The sequence below is a fragment of the Rhodnius prolixus genome, unplaced genomic scaffold, assembly GCF_049639745.1.
Source record: "Rhodnius prolixus isolate KJV_2025 unplaced genomic scaffold, Rpr scaffold_13, whole genome shotgun sequence".
Lineage (NCBI taxonomy): Eukaryota > Metazoa > Arthropoda > Insecta > Hemiptera > Reduviidae > Rhodnius > Rhodnius prolixus.
Genome location: NW_027411583.1, coordinates 14,694,928 through 14,718,036, shown reverse-complemented (window position 1 = coordinate 14,718,036; position 23,109 = coordinate 14,694,928). Strand labels below are relative to the sequence as shown.

General features: G+C 34.3%; 1 protein-coding gene and 1 long non-coding RNA gene across 4 annotated transcripts in view; one reads left to right on the top strand and one right to left on the bottom strand.

The window, feature by feature from the left end:
• LOC141448276 (uncharacterized) overlaps positions 1-23,109 on the top strand; it is a 58,525-nt gene that overhangs the window by 3,875 nt on the left and 31,541 nt on the right. The gene's annotated exons all lie outside the window — the stretch shown is intronic.
• Positions 2,275-23,109, bottom strand: part of Cht6 (Chitinase 6) — a 45,257-nt gene continuing 24,422 nt past the window's right edge. For 2 of the 3 annotated variants that reach the window (XM_074116505.1, XM_074116506.1), the window contains 15 exons: positions 22,661-22,920; positions 21,204-21,328; positions 20,198-20,327; positions 19,909-20,094; positions 19,095-19,217; positions 17,951-18,245; positions 16,382-16,504; positions 15,625-15,885; positions 14,643-14,754; positions 13,765-13,884; positions 13,055-13,372; positions 9,990-11,919; positions 6,984-7,134; positions 6,494-6,895; positions 2,275-4,810 (listed from right to left, as the gene is read on the bottom strand). In XM_074116505.1, coding sequence (XP_073972606.1) covers positions 4,338-4,810; positions 6,494-6,895; positions 6,984-7,134; positions 9,990-11,919; positions 13,055-13,372; positions 13,765-13,884; positions 14,643-14,754; positions 15,625-15,885; positions 16,382-16,504; positions 17,951-18,245; positions 19,095-19,217; positions 19,909-20,094; positions 20,198-20,327; positions 21,204-21,328; positions 22,661-22,920 — 5,009 coding nt within the window. In that variant the 3' untranslated portion in view covers positions 2,275-4,337. The remainder of the gene's footprint in view (positions 4,811-6,493; positions 6,896-6,983; positions 7,135-9,989; positions 11,920-13,054; positions 13,373-13,764; positions 13,885-14,642; positions 14,755-15,624; positions 15,886-16,381; positions 16,505-17,950; positions 18,246-19,094; positions 19,218-19,908; positions 20,095-20,197; positions 20,328-21,203; positions 21,329-22,660; positions 22,921-23,109) is intronic. The other variant, XM_074116507.1, reaches the window with a different exon arrangement.

The following is a 23,109-nucleotide window of genomic DNA, read 5'->3' as shown; positions in this document are numbered from 1 at the left end:
AATACAAAAAACATTATAACGCTTTCTTAAGATGATTTTAATTTTTAAAATTTGTTTTTGTCCATTACTCTTATATAATACGAAGAATTTCAAATAAAATATAATATACAAACACAATGATCTAGTATGCAGGTGGAGTCAGTCCTCGTTACCATAGCAATGGAACCGTTAAACAACTCCGGTTCCAGCTCCAGCAATTTCTATTGGCTAGATTCAGTGAACGAAAAAATGGAACGAGTCCGGTTTCAAAAGGATTTAAATCACTCCGGATTCGACTCCACCAACTCCAGTGGATTTAACCAATGAAAATGCTAGAGCTGGGCCGGAGTCGTTTAACGGTTCCGTTGTCATGGTAACTACGACTGACTCCACCTGCACACTAGATCATTCTGTGTTTGTATATTATATTTTATTTGAAATTCTTCGTATTTTATAAGAGTAATGGACAAAAACAAATTTTAAAAATTCAAATCATCTTAAGAAAGCGTTATAATGTTTTTTGTATTCCAATGAAACGAATATTTAACTAAAAAATATTTTCAATCGATGAATGTTTGTGAAATAGGTGATAGAGTGGGAGGGATACTACACTAAGTAAACCAGTTAGGTAATACTAAATTTTGGCCCAGTTTTACTTTGACCGTCTAGCTGACATGTACACGTTCAAGCTTACGCCAATGAAGATGAGAGTAAGAGTGTCCAGCGCTAAGTTTAAGATTAAGCACACAGCTTTTTCTTTTTGTAAAACAATAAGATAATATTTTAAAAGCTTGATATTCAATTCTTAGTTAATAAATATTATGAGTAATTATAATTTTGAAGGGTTAGAATTTTTATGGAATAATTTCCTACCCATTTCCGTTTCTCTACCTTGAATACTCTTGAAGTAAGTTAACTCCAGTCTTCTAGTGGTCAAGCTAGATAATGACAAAACTGCATTGCTTTAATTTATATTTGACTAGCCTATTTTTGTGTTAATATTTGTATTACGTTGTTAATTTTATATTTATCAGAGCAATTGGAAATTAGGGATAGTACTCAATGTGTGTTAAAGAAATATAGTTTTGTTATTAACTGGGAAAGCTAACATTTAATGATATAATAATATAATAAATTGCGTGACATTTGTTCTTATGTTTAATCGTTCCAAACCTTCTGCTGCCTCATTTTCATTTTTATTTGCCTAAATTTTTTGGGGCGGGGCGGAATCACTTTTTTTAAAAATAGGGATTTGAATCAACTCGTTCCACCATCGGACTCGTTCCAATGGAACGAGTCCGCTCAAATAGCCCATCACTACTATACTAGCCCGCAGTTAACGTACAATTTTGCGTGGTATTTTGTAAACAAACCAGCGGTTGAGCAAAATACAACATAACTTACGGTCATGATAGTTAAAATACTTTTCTCACTGTACCGTAATAATCTCCATCTTGTCAGTGGACAAATGCGGAGTTTGTATTCATCATTGATCCACAGCATAAAATAATTGATTTCTAAACTAAATACAACAGTGAGAATAAGCAGTGAGTAAGAGTATCGCATCCGTAGGGCCTATTCTGATTCAAGATTCAACTCCTGTTATTCGCATTTTCATCAGCCATCAGAGCTTGTAGTTAAGGTAGAGAATGCGATTTTCCCCGATAATGCTTCTGTCATAATGCTATACGTGCTAACTCCATGTAATGGTTAGCAGCGATTAAAGCAATGTATTTATGTGATAGCCATAATACTAGTTTGAAACTTTTCTAATTTGAAAATAAAACGAAAAAGGAAAAGTCCTGATAAAATGAGCTCGCTCGTTAATTTCCAAAAACTGTATATGCATAGTTTTAGGTATATATAATAAAATATAGTATTTATACTTTCGTAAAGACGCCATGAAGTTTACGCAAGAGGTCCCTCTTCTTTGCTTCTAAAAACTCTGTTGCAATCTAACTGGTCATATGTTATTACCAATTTGTTACTTGGAAGACTAAAATACCAGTCAATAAAATCGTATTTCAGTTAGAATTATACACACTTCTGGAATTTCAGCGCTCATTACTTTGCTCAGATCGAACGAGTTAAATTAACATTTTTTAAATAGCTTCTAACTTCCAGTTAGACTAGATTCAGCTAAATTCAGTGCATGACGTAAGTAGGGCTGTCTTGTCAAGGGTCATTGGCCATTAGGCACATTTCGAGAGAAGGGATTCTGAACGGGCATACACCGTAAACCTTTTATTATAGACAGGGAACTACGCAGAACATGTATTTATGTGAAAACTCAAGTTTGAAATTTGACACATTCGCAATATCTTGCCAACAACAAGAAAAGTGTACATTTATTTACATAAATAGATTACACTCTATGTACAAAATGACAGAATCTTTATCATTCTGATTCTTTCTTCATAATAATGTATTATTATTATTATTATTATTATTATGTACAATTAATACAAAAACTTATGAATATTTCTAACATTAAAACAATATACTTGCATTTTGCATAAGTATATGTACAGATTTTTTTATAGCACAATATTTTCACTTTGCAAAATAAATCTAATTTGTTATCTTTCATTAAACAGCTTTATTGAAAAAAAAAATAATAGTAATAAAAGAATCGATTTTGATTTAAAAAAAAGAAAAGTAATAACAATAAATCCAATATTAATACATTTAAAGGGAAACAGTAAAGTTGAAGTGAACAGCAATATACGTTTAGTAGGGTCAGTTACACAATTGCTACTTCTAATAGTTTTCCTTACTCAATAGGCCCAATAAATTTGGGCCAGTTTCTTAATAATATGCAGTACTTATTAAAACTGTCCGGTAGGACAGTTGTATAAGGGCTGTAGAAGATACGTGATAACCATAAAAACATAAAAGAAATCTTTTAGGCTTCCAAGAGCACTGACAAGGAAAAAAGTTTTTTCTTCAGTGGTTTGATATAATATGGTGATCGCAAACAATTTACCTGTCCTAATTTGGTAGTTCTCAGTGGTTAATTGTTTGTTTTTTATTGAAAAAATATTATTAAAGAAATATCACGAAAAAATTATCAAATTAGTCTATCAATAGTGTAAGTAACTTTTTAGTAATCAATAAGTTTCCTTTAAAAAGCAAACTTCATCTTTCTACTTAAAACGTACGAAAGAAGTTAACAGATAATTCGCGAGCCAAAGTGAGTCAAACTAATTCCAGTGGCTGCGCCATTTATCTTAGTGCTGTGGGGGAGGCAGGAGTTATTTACTAAGTACTCGTAGTACTTCCCTCTAGAGTGCCATTTTGAAATTGTTACCAGATGTTCTCGTAATATAAACGAGAATGAAATATATTTCTAAAACGGAAATTGGAGAGATGGCTGGAAGTTATACTTCTTAATTTTGAGTTACCTAAGACAAAAAGCTGTAGCTGTAGTTACTTTGTAATACAATTATTGAAAATGGATTTTAAGGGGAAATCTGGGAGGCAGTGGCGTTACTTTTCCTTAAAACCGCCGTATTAAGATAGGGAACTTACATCGAAGCCATCTAGCAATTAGTCAATGATTTCAAGTTTAACGAGAATGTTTCAGTTAAAACGGTGGAAATTGGGCAAGGGAAAATGCATGAGTGATGTCCAACATTTTCAAGGGTAGAAAAGTATATTTCTTAATTGCTACTGACCTAGATAGTCCCTGTACTTGATTTCAAAGAATAATTTTTTAGTCCATCTTTACACTCTGTATACTTGAATATTTAAAACGCCCTGAGTTGGAGCTCAGAATATCGACTCACTCCATAAACTCCATAAATGAAGTTTTTGCCCCTTCAGGGTGTCGCCGATTTAATGATACAGAAACCAAGAATGATAAATCTCAACTGAATGCCTGTTAAGAATAACATATACATGCCTAATTCCTCCTTATCTAGCACAGCCATCTCTTCGCAATGACCCTATTACGATGTAGGTAAAATTTCCGTACTAAAAAATGCTATCGTACTTTCAACTTTACTAATCAAACTACTTTTACGTTTTGCTTCTGTTAAGGAACTCATAAATATAACTTTTTCCTTTCGTTCCATGCTCGGGTTTTGCACCTAATAAAGAAATATCCGGGCAAAATAGCGTTTAGTATCTTATCAACATACATTTTGGTCTATTTTACACAATTATAAAAAACCACATTCGTCAAGAGCTAACATAACCTCACGTTACGTTTAGTGAAGCGGCAAAAGTTTGTTATATATTATTTATCAATAACTCTTAAAAATATTATTGCAAATTCTTAAATCCTGAAAATTGCATCAGTCTCTTTAATTTAGCTTAGTCGGTTCTAGTTACAATAGTAAAATTGTACTTAAATTTCATTCTTTACAACCGAGACCAGCGTTCCAATTACATATACCGCCTATAGGATCGAAGGAAAGCCCTTTAGGACACGTATACTCCCAGCCAAGTAATCGACCATTTTCCATTTTCGCACAGGAAATAAATTTTCTGCATGAAAATGGATGTGGAAAATTGCCAATATCCAAACATTCTATGTAACCATCGGCATGAATGCGCACTTTACCAGAAAGAGGCAAGTCCACCGGTTCTACGTAGTAGTCTGCATCGTAATCTTCATAGATAAGTGATGTACGGTGAGGACTGGTAGCGCCACGAGCCGGGGTCGTGGGCTGGGCTGTGGGCTTAGAAAATGGCCTGGGTGAGGATGTCCTGACCCTGGTGACACCTGCTCTCGTAGTTGGGCGGAATGGCCGACTAGGTCTAGAAGATGGCCGTACCGTTCCGCTCAGCACGCTCTTTCCAACAGCTGCATGTGGAGTACTTTTATCTGCGACAAGTGACCAATAAAGTCAGTTTATTTAAATAATTACATGCTTATAGTTCCCTCTTTTTTTTTTTACCGGGGGTTTTTGCTCTGCGACCAAACAGAATTATCATGGGTCCCCGCTCTGGCGCCAGATGAGAATGACTTTACAGAATCATCAGGTAACTTAACAAAGGTTACTTCATTATCTTTCTAGAATTAAAACTCTTCTCACCACTTCCTAATGAAAAATTATTTCTCACCACTTCTTGATGAAAAATAATTATTTTTTGTCCTCTACCGCCTATTCAAAAACATTAATTGTAACGACGACCAAAATTCAACTAATTTATCAGAAATAATTTATTGTTTATAATATAATACCTCTGCAAAATATTTTTTAAACTATCTTTAATTTTAACGTTATACGTAAAAATAAATAAATAAATATATATATACATAAGTGGTAAAACATTAAAATTTCTAATGACATGAAATATGGCCGATTGAATATTATTTTTAGAGATAACTTAATACGAGAAGTGCTAATGAGCGTAGGCTTAAGAACTCGAGTTCGAGTCTATTCTTCATTTTTTATTGTAAAAAAAAAAAAAAAATTATGATAGAGCATTTGTTTCAAAAAACGCTGAATATCTATTATAATTTGGCAGCTGGACCGTTAAGCTCAAATTTCTGGTGCCTTTTCATTGTAACTAAGCTTATCTTTGCTCTAACGTATTAAAATAATAAATTTGACTTTAAATAATGATTCAGCTATGGCCTTCGTTTCAGGTAAAGTTACAAACAACTTCAATACATGGCGAACGATAGATAATACATGAGAAGAGCTAATTTTCGAGAGATGATTTACCTTCCTAACAGCCCATCTGGTATTTATAGCTTATTTGAAAAATTTGGAATATAATTTTAGCACACTAGTGCGCAATGAGTTGTGCCTAAAATAGTGCTCACTTTACAAAATCGAGTAATATATTTCTAAAGTTCATGTTTGTTCATGTACATTGAGCAAAGAACATGAAGATCGGACAAGCAGTTCCGGAGATTTGATTTTTTAAATATAGCAATAAATTTGTTCTGGCCATGTTGATCACAAAATTGTCTTTTCATCCTCCCTTGATTTTTAAACTTACAGTTTGAAATACGTAAATACTCTGTTTTTAATTTATCATGTAAATTTACCATGAAAATTAACGTTTATAATCGAAAAAGTGAAATAAAATAGTTCTGACGTAGTTTACCTAATATTTTAAACACAGACTATGTTTAAGGTTCAACAATAAAATAAACAATAAGTATAATAATACAATTTTAATCATAACACGCACTATGAGAAGGTTTTTAAAAATGTAAGTTGAGTGAAAAATGTCCATCCAATTTATATTGGTAAGCAAGATAATCTTGGCTTCTTGTAACCTTGTGACTCCTTTTTGCATTGCATATACCACATAAATACCAGCATAAAACGTTTTGTGGAGTAAAACAATAAGAGATATTGAATTTAACAATTATGCATACAAGTCAATGCAAATTTATTTTAGTTTGTAAACAATCATATCTTTGAACTTCTTGCCCAATTTTTATGCTCTTGAGCTCATTTTAACAGAATTACCCAAGGGACAAGCTGTAGTGTACAACACAATTTTGAAATGCTATACTTAATAGTTAATAAATGCGCGGAGTACTTACATTTCTCTGTGGATTGAGTGGAAGGAGCTGAGGTGGCCAAAGACTGTATTGCAGCCACAGCTACATTAGCTAAGTCTGGCAGCCTGCTCGACTGCTCCTTACTGTCTCCGCTCACCTGTTCTTCAAGCTGACCATAAATTTCAGCATCTGTAACTTGATCTTCCGAAACTTCATCTGTGTATCTATCTTTTTCACTTTCTTCGCTTAAGATAAAACTGTTCGGATCTCGTGGGAACTTTGCTTTCTCAGACCCAACACTTGTATCTTTACTAACCGATCGTGAATAGCTTTCTCCTAATTGGGAATCTTCAGCAACATTTTGTGAACTTATACCCGGACGTATTACTCGACGGAATTCAGTCTTTCTTGGACGTAGTGTTGGATAAAGTGTACGATTACCCTCTGGAAAATATTTATTTCTAGGTACTTTATTTTTAATCTATAAATCAAGGTTTTGACACTTTATTATTAAGAAAATAAAACTGATTACCTGTAGCAGAAATTATTGAAGACTTCGGCAAAGTTTTATCCACTTTGAATTTATTTAATCTCTGGGTGAGAACGGGAGGCGATGCGGTGGAGGTGCTGGTGCTGCCCTTGGAGATTAACCTGCTATTCACCGGCCTCCGCACCCGCCCGATCTGCAAGCACCATCCACAGATTAAGCACTTTCTCAACAAGAATATTTCCAATTTCTATGTTCTCTTATTACTCATCATTTTGAATTTACGTTTTACCGCTGAGTTGCTACTAATTGGGAAAAGGGGTTTAAAAAGGGCACACAGAGCTCGTTCTGGCCCGGCGGACAGTAGCAATGAGCTCTGAGTTATCCAGTGTCCGAGTAGCTTACTAGCGAAGAACTGATGTTAGTTTTCGAACCTTTTTAGTTCGGAAGTATAGTTTGATAAAAAAATAAACACCTTCATCCCTCAGCATACGGCATATGAATACATGATGTCAATTCGCATCTCATTTAAATGAAAATCATATGAACATAAGTTTTATCAATATTTGCATCAGTTGTTAGAAATGTTTGATGTATCGCATGACCAAATAAAACAGGGTGAAGAAGACGCTGGGCTTTTACAACACATTGTTGGCAATTGATTTGACCTATCATAGTGTAATTTTTGCTGAAGTTCTAGACCATGGACACTGTCGTGTCACATATGCCGTGAAACTTAGTAAAATACTAAGTTTCAAAATGCAAAATTATGCACCCCTGAATCATAAATTAACTTGTAATATTCATTCCATGATTTAGCTTTTAATTATTTTTATCTATTATTAAGTACTAGATAAATCATCATATGTGCCAAACAAATATGCATATTTGTTAACTTTTTCAATTATTACTTTACTTTTGTATGCAACTAATCGCGTGTAAGCACAAGTTTGTAATTTTGTACAAATGGGCAATTCACCGCATTAGACTGGGTGAATGCAATACAATTTGCATTGCAATGAGTAATACAACTAGCTGCACGCCGCTCTTCTGTAAGCCAACTGGGAAGCGACTACCCAGCTTAAGACTAAGGGATTTGGTAGTCAGACGTAATTCACCAACAGAAGATCTTGAAATTTCAAGTTAAATATATCGTTTTAATTGCTACAATGGGTCCAAATGGTCCATTATTGGGAAGCAACATTATGTAAACTTATAATCGGACGAATTATTCTTCGGAATCAGTCTTTCTTGGACGCAGTGTTGGTACAAGAGTGGACTAGTTCTTCTTTAAGCCCCTGCGGACATCCCAGCCTTACTACACAAACGACAACCCAATTCTCACACAATGTACAGAAAGCCTGCACAGATAGTTGATCAGAAAACTATTTGGGTTCAGCCAACCTCTAGCTTGGCACAGTACAAGGGGTCCTGCGTCCTGTGACGAAGGCACATATGTAGGGCGGCGTGACGAGAACGAAGCCTCCGAGAATTAAGCGCTCCTTTGGAGTAAATAGCCTCTAGGGAGGCCATTAACACGTGCTTGGGAAATCGTTGTGAATTCTTTCATGAAGTCTGCAGTCTGCTTTGTTACCAGGGTAACCCTATTGGAAGAGAGAAATGTTTGGGCACTTTGGATATCCCAATCTACCTAAACCCACACTTCCTAAGGCTTTTTTTTTAGAGAGAGTATGAGTAGTTATTTCTGTAAAATGAAATTCTTGCCAATCAAATATGCAAGTAATAACCTTTGCAGGAAAACCTGATATCTTAGGTCCACCGAGACCTCTAAAAATACATTCGTATACATTATTATTATGCTTTTATTTTACTTATTTATTTTGTTATTTTTAATTATTACGGGAAAGGTATGAGCCAGTAAAGCGAAATTTAAACATTTCTTCTTTAAAATCGTTATCGCTATTTTCCAACAAATCGGAAATGAACAAAAAAAGTAAACTTGTGCTCTGTTCCCACGCACACTAAATTCGCAAGATAATAAATAAATAAAACGTATTTAGGGATACTTAAAGCCTTTGAAAACTCCATTTCGAAATTTCTCAGGACAGGTATAATCTTTTTTAAACCAGTCAAATCTAAATATTACTTAATAAAGTTAAAACTATTTGATTAGCCTTAAATACAGCGGAAGAGAAATCCATATTGAAAAAGAGACCAAACAGATTTTCAAGCTAGATCCGAGCTGTACAACATCCGATGAAACTTTCAAAAGGGACGTGCATGCATGGTAATGTACCTTGATAAACTTGGCCGTGCTGATTGTTAATGTTAACGAAGGTTATTCAAGAATTAAGAAATAAACACAGAAAACAACTGCTTACCACACACGTAACATGCCACAGGTTTATATAAAATTAATAAACATTTATGAAAGACAAAAGCATAAGAAAAGTAATATACTGCATCTTATTATGCTGATTTTTGAATCGGGATGCTGCGCAGGGTAAAAATATTTGTTTATTGTGACTTAGAATTGCAGGTGGCGAAGTCACACTTACTTACTACAGCTGATTTAAGAGTCAACATGCCACCAGAGTACAACACTGGTTGTTGCTGGTTTGTAGATTATTTGTTAATTTTGTTTCTTTATGGTATATAGATGCAAAGCATCAAAGAGTGCCATGCTGAATGCGCCGGTTAATGCTGGTTATTTATATGCTTCACTTATTCTTAAATAAATAAAAAAAATTCTTGAAGTAAATTTGTTTTGAGAAAGAGAGTGAAAGAGTGATAAAACCATAGTTAGCAAAGAGATCCAAATCATTTACCTGCTTAAGTAATTATGCTTGTCCAAACACCACAAACATATTTTGGTCTGTAATACATAAATGATCCAGTCTATTGAGTAACGCAGGCATGCTGAGGGAATGTTTAGGTAGGCACAGCATACCCTCTTTATAGAAATCTTTAAACAAGTCTATGTTATATCACCGGAAAACAAAAGCACAATTTTTGGATAATAAATAAATAAAATAAAAGGTATGTTACAGGCAGTCATGCGGCCAATGGTTTTTGTTTGTATAGTCCTACCTCTGAGCTCGTGTTCCCGCTGGTGGTCTCAGTGAATTCCATCCCTTCTTTCCTAAGTGATTCCTTTAGTTTGATACTTCCACGAGAAATCAATGATTTCTGTGGATTATCTATTTCGTAAGAATTTTCCTGTGATCTTGGGACTCCTGTTTCTCCTACTGCTAAATCTCTGACTATTTTCTTTAAAACAACCTGACGAAGTTTACCATTTTCTCTTTTTTGTAACGTTGAAGATGTTTGTTGGAGGTACTCAGATACTGGAGACCCATTTTCTGTATGAATAGCTTTTTTATTTCCTCTACTTTGTATTTTACTGCGGACAAGTACTCTTTTGTGCTTGAATGGTAGAGTGCGTGATTGGTGCTTTGCAGAACTTTCCACAGCTAGCACCATCCTACCCATTACAACGGATATATTTTCTTTGGGCCTCTCTGTATTTCTTACTGCCTGTTCTAGGCTTTGATAGTATTTAGTTTTACCTCTTGAAGTTGTAACTTTCTTCTGTGCTGTCGAAGCTGTTGAGCTATCATTATTCTCTCTGTTTTCTTCAAGTTTTTTATTTGAAATTCTACCTATTATTTTTATTCTATTTCTTTCCTTTGAAGTACTTTGCGTTGAAGGAACAAGTGTAGTCAAGTTTTTCTTCTCATATCTAACCAATTTTCTTCTTAAAATTCTTTTAGTTTTATTTCTTTTAACTGTTTGAGGTACAAGTTGATTTGATTCTTGCACAGCGTCAGCAATAACGGTTGAATTGAAATATTCTGGGGTGACACTTTCGGTTCTTGATGTTACAGACTCAGTCGTATTTCCTTCTACATATTCTATTTTCTCTTTCGAAGTGGTTGTTGTATGTGAAGTTATAGAAGAAGGTAGTTCCTTTAATGTGAAGGGATTTTCGTCGTGTTGCAAAGAACGGTTACCTACTACAAATGTCGACACGTTTGTTTTTTCTCCAGTCAACTTTGGATTTCGAAATATGGTCGTATTTTTCCGCTCCGTCCCATAAAATACTTCTGAATAGTTTTTTGTGTTCATTGTTGAAACAGGGGTAGTATGCGATAGAGTAGAATCTTCCTTTGATATCTGAGAAGATGTTGTTCCAGACCGGTATCTAAACAATGGTTTACGTATTATACTACTTTCCCTGGAGAACTCTCTTGATAGTAAAGGATCTTTACCGTCTTCACGGTCATCATCTGTTGGGTTTCTGGTTTTCATAAATCTATTTCTTATAAAAGTGTTGCTAGATTCAGCTGTTGAAACCTGTTGCGGAATGATTCCTTCTTTCCTAATGCCACCTTCTGGTTCTTTTGCAGATGTTAAATGAAACCTTGTATTATTTTCTTTTTGTTTTCTGTTAAAATAATTTAGTTCTTTGGATGTATTGGTTCTAATTCGTATTCTACTATGCACTAAACTTTGTGTCCTTTTCTTCGTTAATGTTGTCACGTTTTGTGACTCGCTACGCTCTTTCAAAGGTGGCCGAATTTGTTGATTTCTTTTATTTAATGGAAATTCAGTAGTAGCTGAAGCACTTATTGCAAAAGTATCTAGTTGAGAAGGCCTTTTTCTAATTAAGCGATTAGAAATACGTTTTTTTGAAGTCTGAGTAGATAGTTCGGATTTTGTTGATGATTTTATTAAATTATCAGTATCTGGCAACAGTTCGTGTAACCTGTGCAATGGCACTCTTTGTCTCTGTGTAGATCCTTCAACAATCTGTGTCACTACTCTGGTAGATGTTAGAATTCTGGGCGTGCTTGTCAACAACCCACTCACCTTCACTCGAGGTCTACTTGTTGAAGTGGTTGTTGTTTCTAGATCTGCCAGCTGCTCTTCACTCTCACCTTCTTCTTCCAGCACGTAGTTCTTTGTAGTGCCTAATTCTTGTGGTTGTTGGGGTTTCTGCCGTTGGAGAGTTACATATCTACGACAAAAGAAATAAAGAAAAAACAGGAGGAAAAATGTTACAACGTTCATACAAAATTGAACATGACTATCAATAATAAGACATACGAAGATTTGAAAACTCTAAATGCCTAGAACAGAAGCCGCACAAAATTCTTATTATCTAGATTGATAGAAATATTTAAAAAGAAGCGTTGTGAATTTAAGTAAATATATAAGCAGATCAATTTATTTCTGAAAGAGTTGGCAGCATACCTCTTCGCCAAGTAACTACTATGAACTAATATATTTTAGCTCGATTATTTAAGAACCTGTGGGCAATGTAGCTGAATTTAATTTAAGGCTTTAAATACTGGAACTGTAAAAAAGGATAAGTTAAAGAAAGGGTTTTTACACAGCGAAAGAAAAGTACCAGAAATTATTTTCAAAGCAATGGAAAGTATCGATATTTAGATACTAGATACTGGTAGCTCCAATAGGACTACCAACTACACAATTTTGCACTTCTAGAACTAGAATGGTATCTACTGGCTTTATCTCCTAGTTGCAAAACTGGGCTTTACCTTATTACTCCCCAACCTAGTAAAAAAATCTGCCCACTTGTGGTCCAAGTCAAACCTATTGCGTTAGAAAATATCTCTAACATAGGGATATTGCACAGTCCCAGTAATGTTCACAATTAAGCATTGCTCTGACTATAGTATCGGTGTTTTACTGGCCTAACTCCGCTCAAGCGCTTCATTTTGCTGCTGAAACCGGCAAAATAAAAATATGCATCCTCTCGGGCAGTATAAGAAATGCCTAGTCCAGCACTGAGTGACATAGAAGTAGACTTTCCCAGAACGCCTCTCAGACTTGATCCGTCGTCCAACGAGCCTTGAGGTCCATCATCCTCTATTCATCATGATACCGAAAGAAAGTGTTAGGCCCACCTTCTCTTGATGGTCTTTTTTTGTCAACCGCCGCTTTCCTAAGGTAAATTCCTTTAGCGAAAAGTGCAACACATTTAGGGAGTTTCAAAATGCTGACTTCCTTTCCAAGCATCCATGAGCTTCCAGTCAAATCGCTCGAATTTTTAGCCCGTAGAAGATGGCTGATAGAAAAACCAAGAAAACGGAACATAAGTAGCATAATGAGAAAAGAGAAAACCTTACTTGGAAGTCGACGAGGTATGATCTCTGAAGGTCGAAGGCCGGCTCCTAACTAGACTTGAGTACTTCTTAGTACTTGCTTCTTGGTCTTCTGTGGAAGGGTGTTTAGGTCGGAACTGTTCAGCAGATTGATATTTTGGTCTGAAGTGTCTTTCACTTTTGGCCGGTGGATCACTGTTTTCAGCTGCATCGCTTTCCCTGCTACTGTAGTGTAAACCTTTATATTTTGGTATTTCTTCTAGATCTCTATCGTCTGGTTCTACTACATCATCAACGTCTGCATATTCTGCCAAATTTAAGCCCTCGGTTGTTGTACTAGGCCTACACAATAAAAAGTAAAAACAAAAGTAGAAGAACTTTGCTCATAAATTATGGAGTCTCTATCTTCTTCTCCATTCAATAAGTTTTGTTTCAAAATTTGGATAATAATTTTAATTTTAGAAAGATAAAAGGGCAAATTCCTAGGCAGAAATATTTGCCAGCGCCAATTAGATTATTAATTTCCAAATGATGGATTATCATTCTTCAAGTTTCTAACTACTTAATAAACTATTTTGCCTCTTTTTCAACAAAGTTCATGGGGATTTATTCTGGTGAGGGCAATATTTTACTCAATATTCAACTCTAAGACTCTTAGAAGAGACTCATTTAAAATGACTAAATCTAGTTTGGCAGTACCTGTTGAAAAACAAATTTAGAGGGTCGTTGCTTACCGCTCTCTTCTGATAGTAACATACTGGGGCTTATCCCGTCGGTAAGGTGCTCGTACCGTTTCTCGAGTCAGCCCTTCATTTTGTGGCCCTGAAGGACCATTCCTGTGCAAAATCTGGTATCTATAAATGAATTATTAATAAATCCAACACTGCAAGCAAGCAAAACAAATCAAATATAATTGTGAAGTTGTTAAACATTTCGATCAGGAAACAGGAAAATGAAAAATATTTAGCAATCGATCTGTAAGGAGATATTGTAGGAAGGAAGTTGAGCCACGGATTGCGCCTGCAACCAACGTGGAACAGTCACGAATAGTAGTTCGAGAAGACTGGGTCCAGATTTGTACATCAGGATCTTTGTACATGTCCGTTGCCAAAGATTATCCTAACCGATAAATAAATTGGTCGGTCGTTACAATAAATGTTGCTATGAGTAGCGAGATCCAAAAAATAATTTTTCAATAAGAAAAACTCACACACACTTTTATATATTATTATATATATTATTATATATATATTATATATATATTGTGTGTGTGTTTTCTTAATATATATATATATAATGTTTAGACGCCTAACTTTCTATTGCACCATTATCTGCACCTGTAATCTTCAGTAACTTTTCATGACCTTGGTCCATGATATCTCTTCTCCATAGATATTGCATAGATGTTTTCAGTTACAGTAAATAACTAGTCGCTAAATATATTATGGTAAGTTGGTGTCTTTAGAGGTGACTATTTTATTTTGATTATTGTTTGCTTTTGTGAGTAATATTAATAAATAAAGACTTATAATAATAATAATTGCTAGATTATAATTGAACAAAGTTTTCCGAAAGAAGTTCATTAAATGGAATAAATACTACTTAGACTTACTTTGGATTTCCTTTATTTATAACTCGCTCAAATAGACTTTTACTAATGGAAGGAGTAGTGACATCCGATCCAGTAGTACCTTCGAGTTGCTTTTCTAATTCATCTACACCACCTGAAATATAAACTATTGATGGAAAACAATTTTTTTTAATTATTTAACTTTTATTTTTATAATTTTTCCTGTTATGTGAGAGAAGTATCCTCTATGGGAGGACTATATACAATATTCAGAATAAATACTCCTCCTGGATCATCCAGCTCTTAGTAGCACACCTCCGTGTCTCACCATTATCAGCCACTAATTGAGTATCAGCTAGTAAACTAGCATCAGCAGTAATCATCTTAAGGGTTTCTAAGACTTTCAAATTCACCATTATCGATTTCTTTTAAATAAATAACTTTGGTTTATATCTTTTCATTAGAAGTTCAAGCTTTAAAAATATCTAAAGATATTAAACTAGGGACTCTAATAATGCATGTGACGTATCCAAAAACTGAACACTACGAAGATACATAAAAGACGTGTTCCTGTAGACGGACTGTTAATAACTGAATAATAATAATAACAAAAACTACTATTCAACATAGTCAATTGTAGCCTAAACAATTAGAGGGTCATTTCAGTCACCCTTCCAGAAAATTAAAAATAACGCTTTTATTTAAAATATCAATTTAAGATATTTAAAAAAACATAGCCACGCTTTTGGTGACAATAAATTTGCCAATTTCAAAAACTCCCTTTGTTGCCTTTTAAAAGGAAGGAGAAAAAAAATCTCCCTATTGATCATTCCATCTAAGTTCAGCGACAGTGAACAGATTCAGGCATCTTTGATGTTGTTATTGCACATAAAAATAAAAGAACAGAATTTAAGAAGTCTGGCAGAACTAATAATGGGTTGCCAAAACTACAGATTTAATTGAATCAATATTTGATGTGAAATTTCCTAATTTCCTCTATTATATTTATTTATTGGAGACTGACCTAGTTTTTTAATAAGGTGAATGAGTTGTTTGATAGTTTGAGGATCTTCTTCAGAATCGTCTTCATAATCTTGAAGTGGGGGTGGAAATGGAGTGGTTGTGCTAGCTACTCTGCTCAAAGAGCTCCTTAACGTTGTTGTAGCTCTAGTAGTAGTCCTGGGAGTAGTGGTGCTTGTTGTTGAAGTGGTGGTAGTAGATTTCTTCTTGCAAATAACATTGCGCGCGAAATCACAAGAATCTGCTGCTTTATTGAAGAAAAGCCCTAAAAGACCAAAAAATATAATAAAAAAATCACACACATCTACTAATTTCTTTTATCCTCATAGTAATAACCATTTCAAGATAAAAAATTATGAATACCAGAATTACCATCAATGCCATTTTATTCCCAGTAAGTACTAGTTATTACGAGGAATCGGATAGTTATGACTTACTTACTCAGTTTCTACCTCATTTACCTGCGGTGCAGAGGTAGATAGTTTGTTTTATATATATATATATATATAAATATGCAGCACATTTGTAATAATATGCTTTTAATTCGAAATGTAAAGTAATTGCCTATTTCTTCAGGCGGGCTGTACGTCCAACTACCAATTAGGTGTCGTAGACGGAGGCGACTAGCAAACATACTTTACTGTAAATTTCTTTTATTAACCATTGAATAAAATCCAAGGCCTAAGACTGGGAATCGAACCCAGTACCACAATACATTTAGATTCGAAATATTCATTTTTATTATTAATTGTAGACAGTACCTGAAGGACAAGTGAACTGATGGGCCACAATTCCCAAATTAGATGGTCCACTATCTAAACACCAGAAATATTTTTTGCAGTCCCTTGGATGGGGGAAGAATCCTTCATCCTTGCAGACAAAATCTGAAATGAATGAATTACATAATTTCACTTATAAATACATGCTTTAGAACATCAACAGCTAACCCACTCTTCATACTTGAAATATTGCCAAATGTTTTATTCCAAAGTGCAAAAACGATTTAAAAATATGTGTTGGAACCATATGAAGTTGATAGAATAATTGGAAAGTGAATGCCAATCGAATGTAAAAACTTGAAAGACAAAGATATCCATTCTAAAAATAATAACACAATTATAGGTAACTGTTTAATATAAAAATTTGGTTAGTGGCACAATTGAAAAATTTCTTACCGAAAAATATAAGCGTGAAAGGTTGAAATGCTTAAGAAGAATCAAAAAATAGGGATTTATAATGTTCTAAGAATTAACTTGCAATAGATATTTTAATTGATATATTGAAATTGAATTACTGAATAGTTTTTACTCAAACTAGTACAATTTTCGAAACAAAAACTAACTCCTCTTGCGCTAATACCAATAATTGAAAAGGTCATGTAATGGATGGCAATATAAATGTAAAATTGCAATGTAAAAGCAACAATTTGAAATTACCATTTTGAGCTACTTTAAGTTCGACATAAGTCTAACATGGACATCCATCACACATTACTCTGAATTTTAAATCAGGCCTACATAACTTTCTAAATAGATTAAAAAGAGAATTCTGCACTATAATCACACAGTATACATCTGCTATTGGCTAAGATTATTTACATATGATGGACATTTAATAAAATAAAACTGGTTGAGCTGCACTCGAATGTTTTCTCAAACTGCAGTGCTCCCAAGAAAATATAGAGAAATCTACAAGAAATTTCTCTAAAATTTAAAAAATATATATTGTGAACACTCAGACGACTTTCTCTGCGAACTGCCCTTCAACGATTTTCTAGACATTAAAGAAAAATATTCTTGTATTATAAAATAAACAATAACATATTTTTATGAAGTATACTTTTTCAAATTTGCATCATTCGAATAGCATTAACTTAACAATTGTATTAGCAACCAACTGCTCATCTCTCAATAACTTTCACGCGAAATTGGATCTTTAAACAAGATCTTCAATGAATACATTAGTATGCAAAGTTTTCACTACCCTTTTTAAATTATAGTCTTAATTTCTAACACTTTTGAAAGAATGATACAGTAATAACAGAAATATCTTACCCAAAAACCAGCAAAATTGTACTAAAGAAGAAAGACTTGACTCAAAACTATTTTGCAACATATTTTCTAACTAGAGAATCCTGGACGTACTTCTAAAAATTTGAAGACATCACAAAACTTAAAAAAATCTACATTTGTTTTATAATAATAATTTAATTTACTTTAAAAAAGATTAATCTATCCAAAAGAATTTTTATAGTTTTTGAATGACTTTCCAAACTTATATTAAAAGAAGAATGTGCTCCTTAAAGCAGGTGATTGTAGATGTATTATTACCGCTGCCAGGATCTGGTGTGGTCGGAGGCTCCGGGGTGGTGACAGTGGATGAGACTGGAGGCGAAGTTGTGGTTGTGCTGCTCCTCTGGTTCTTCAGCTTGCTAGATTTAGAAGAACTGGTCTTGCTGGATCTCACAGCGGAAGGCACTTGCTTAGTAGCTGCTTTGCCCAGCATAGCTTCCTTGGCAGCTTCAATCAAAGGATAAGCTCTTTGATGGCAATTTCCTCTGAAGTCATCATTGTCAATCGACCAAATCATAATGCCTCCTAGATGTTTCTCATTTACGTACTGGGACTGACAGTAAAACAAGTACAATATTGAATACTGATCGTGAAGAAATAATAAGGAAAAAGTAATTTCGGGTACACCTGAAAAGTTTTTTTTGGGGAAAATGTATTATATTTGTATTTATAATGAAGTATTTATCGATATCTATGGTATGATGTGAAAAATTGTAAAGAGCTAATAGTCAAATAAATTCTGCAAAAGTGGACTTGACTTGTCTGTTGAATTAACAGTCAGCAGACATTGTAGACTGTTTGGAAATAAATAAAGCGTCAGGTTGGCCAAAGACGGTGACGTCAGAATAAAAGCATTTTCTCGAACGCCAAGTGCAAATTTAATTATTTTATAGCAGAAATGGCAGGGGAAGTAGCTGTCAAGAGTGGTGAAAGCAGAGACTGGTCCATGTTTCAGCGGCATTCCTGACGAATCCCTGAAATTTGACCTGCAAAGAGAGAGTGGCATGTCACAGAAATCACCGACCGTCATTATTTACAGAAGTATCTGCAACACTCGACGAGACAGCTTCTTCTAGAACATATTGTGACGTCAAAAGGATATCGTTACGAAGCAATTACGGAGAAACCCTCAACTGAGGACGTAAGAGACGCAATAACGATATTTTTGCTATTATAGGGCCTCAATATTGTCTCCTGCTTTTCCCATTCTACTTTAGTCTAAGAGCTCTGTTGACGACTTGACGGTGGCCAAGATCTTATGCCGAAAGTTTTGACGAGCTTGAATAGCACATTTCTTCTGTGTAAATTTCCGCTAGAATCTGCTAAAAACTGTGTCATGTTTCGGTTACAATTCACTTGTGGTTTAAATAAAATAGAAATATTGATTTAAAGTGAAGCTTGCCTTTCTTCTGACAATATTTTCATCGTCGTATCCAACCCATTGATTTCCTTTGTAAGCGTAAGGGCCCATCGCAGTGTTCTTTGGATGTACTACAGTCCAGCCATCTTTCACTTTGGAGCAGATCTGCAATGAATTATTGTATGTATTTTCGAAATAAAACGTGGATATCCTATTTTACCACTGTTAATAATGAACTAATTAAATCTATTATTATTATGGTGAAAATTCCATTGCCAACTTGTTTAATTTATTCACTAAAAATGTAGTAAAATCGCCAATTTAGTTTAAACGTTTATAAAAACGTTGCACTACAATGTAACACAATAAGCTTAATCTTTTATTTTCCTAAATAATTTATTGCAGGTCTTCACATTCTTTAACATTCATTGTTAAAAAAACGAAAAACGTGACGGAATCAATTAACAGTGAAAAAGCACTGGTGAACTGGAACCTGTAGAGAAGAAGTAACCCAAAAAGTAATTTTAAAGAAAATATTTTAATTTTTACGATTTCCTAGATTCTAACACATAAATTTTCGTGCACTTCGAATTTTTATCAAAAGTTAGATGGCTTGAATATTCTCTATACTAGTGCGGAGGAACTGAGGGAAGCGTAACATCCCTGACCCCCAGATTTTTCCTTAAAATCTGTTTTCGAACCAAAGCTTTTATATCTTTATATATTTAATATCTTTATCTAAGTTGAGTCCAACTTATTTGAATTTAATACCAAGTTTCGAGCAAAGTGGTGTGCTGCATAAATAAATAACGAGACTGGCTGGTAATGATAAAGTGGTGACGAATGAAGAACTTACCTCGTAGTACGCGAGATAACCCTTCTCTCGGGTAGCATCGCCCTGATCTCCAGGTCCATCGGCCGGAGCCCCTAGATCAGTGGATGCTTCATTAAATAAAGTGTACGACCTTCCATATGTTGGTATGCCCAACACAAGTTTGTTTGCATCAGCTCCTTTCATTAGATAATGCTTCACTGTAGCATCCTATTAAATAATAGTAAAAAAATAATAACAAAAAAAATAATAATAATATCTTCCTTAACTTAAAGATGTACGGAAAATTTATACTAGGTAATTTTTTTCTTACGATTGTAAGTTGAGAATCATAGTTATATTCTGATTCTTCCTCCAGTGAGTACAAAGGTGAATGATGGTTTACAGATGGCTCGAATGCTGAGTGGTAATCATAAGAGAGAATGTTCATAAAGTCCAAGTACCTGAAACAAATAAATATCACCTATAGTAGATTCCATCAATATCTCGAAAGGCTGCGAAGTAACTGCTGAGAGAGTACTGTGTTGATTTGACAAAGACAGGTAGCCCAAGGAGCAGGATTACGGATCGGGCTTAGAATATTCCCTAAGACAGCTTTGAAACTTAAGTGAAGACAAACCTTTAAAAGTATTATTGAGGGCAGAGAGTTTTATAAGCAAGGATCATCACTCACAGCCAACTCTGGTTCCTGAATTACATTTATGTTCTTTGGATCTAATTAACGATGGTTTAGAAGAACAATAGTTTCAACTACCAGAGATGGGAAATCAGCGAAAAGAGTCCATTCTAACTTCATAAAAGATCAATAAAATAGAATAAGGATAAGAAGGTATTCTATTCAATTAGTACTTATACCAAAGTTAGACAAAATAAATGGAGCCACTTTCGTTGAAACCCAAAATACCGGAAAACTGCCTCAGTAAAGTTGCACATATGGTTGGCTTATTTTATAAATTAATTTCAGCTACTAAATTTGAACACTAAGATTTTTGGTTTTTGAGCTGGTGGAGATCAACACATACAGGTGCACACCCACATTAACATATCAGACTCTACCATACCCTCTCTGATATTCCTCAGACTAATTAGTAAAAAACAGCTTTTTGTAGACAAGGGGCCTCAAAACTAATATTTCTGATGGAAACTTAATACAACAAAACAAAGAGGATATAAATAGAGAAAACGTTTTCTAAGAAAGGATTTCAACGCCTTTAATTAAATAATTTTTCGAGGCAGCGGTTTGAATGAAACAAGGGCAAGATAAATTGGTTTAATTTTAGTGCAGAGAGAGAAAAACAAAACTTTGAGAGGAAACATACTTGTTTAGTTTGGGAATGTCGTAACCTTTGTCTATATATTCAATTCCAGCAGGTACAGCCATGGTGAGTAGAAGTCTTACTCGGCCTGTCTTTGAAGATTCCCTTTCAAATTCTTCTCTTAATTCCTGAAATAAAAAATATTCACCTCAGTCAAACAGTAATTGCATCTTAACAATTTACCCTAGTAAGACTATATTTACCAAAACTTTCGTGAACCATTTGAAAAAACCTTAAATAAGATTTTTAAAAAATCCATTTGACTTATTTCATTTTTTAAGAAATGTATATTACTATTTTTGGAATTAATGAAAAAAAAAAAATTTGTAAAAAGGATCAAAATAAGTGGAAACTTAAGTTTTGAATAAACATTTATTTTTATGAGAAAAATTATTTTGGCCATTGGACTGATAACTTTTAAATTTGGTATAAAACTCAACAATTTTCTCTGACGGCAATTCATGTAATTAAATTTTCTGGAACTTATACTATGAATATACACTTGCTTGAAATCGGATCGGCCCCGCTTTTCCTAAAAACTAAAAATCCCATTGTGAATACTCTTTGAAAAATGTTGAAAAGAGACAAAGGAGAGAAATTTTTAACACATTTTTAATATTGTTCATTTTTAGGCTGATGCGTTGGTTGGAATGAACACGGCTAAAATTTGTTGACCGTTTTCTCTTTGCCATCCCACCTAATAGAAAGATAACTTCAAAAATCATGTTTACATCTCTCCTCCAAAATGGCTACTCTACTCTCTAATAAACATTGTAAACAAGACAACCCCTTCACATAATATGTAAATACACCATATAACCTTAAACTCTAACCAAAACATATTACTTCTCAAATCTCTCACCATATGAGAGACTGGAATTACTTTGGCTCTACCCATTGCTGCTCGCTAGAAATAAACAAGTAATCAAAGCAATGGGTGAAAGCGGTAGCTCTGGACCAAAACAGGTTGATTTTATCTGCTGGAAAGGTCATGGCCAAATTTTTCACGAATGTAAAAGGCATTATATTGACTGATTATCTTAAAAACGGCAACTAAAAAATTCTCCTGAACAATGTAAATGGAAACAATCGAAAGAAGGGGCCTGAGAATCATTGATCTCTTATACGACATACATATCTCTACCCCGAAAATATTTTTGACAATAGGAAAATTGAGGTATTTTGTGCTCACATTGTTGGATCATCAACCTAGTTCAACAAATTTGGCCTTCTCTGTCTGCTACCTTTTAAAAGTTCTAAAGAAATCTCTGGCTAGAGTTATGAGGCAAATGAAAAAGTAATAGTCAAATCAAAGTCAGAATTGCGAGAACGCAAAACTATAATAATGTGAAATATATACTTCTATTTTGTTAATGTTTCAGCGTATGAAAAAAAGTAACTCTTCTGAAGAGAAGGTAAATGAGCATTGTTATGACAGCACCGCCACAACGGTGGTATACCTGTACTAGTTGAGCATAGTTTTCTTTATCATGAGTTTTGCCTCCATCTCGGAAAGCTGGATATTCCCAGTCCAGATCAAGTCCATCAAAATGATTCACTCGAAGGAATTTTACAACATTCTTAACGAACTCTCTTCTTCGGTCTTCATCTGCTACTAAAGGTGAAAACCTAGCAGATCCTTCGTTCCATCCGCCAATGGCTAACATTGTCTTCAATGCTTTGTTATAAGTTTTTAGGCCAGTGAATTTAGCATATCCCCCTAAAAAAAGTATGTTGCTTTAATTGATACCTACAAAATAAAATTGCACTTTTGCAGCATGTCCTGTATCTTCAAAGGTGCCTCCTCAGATATAGGGAGCAGTTGATAACCTCCTGGCTAACCTGGCTTGCGAGCCAGAAGAGGCACCTTTGAAGGCACAGTACATGCTTCACAAATTGAGTAAAGTGC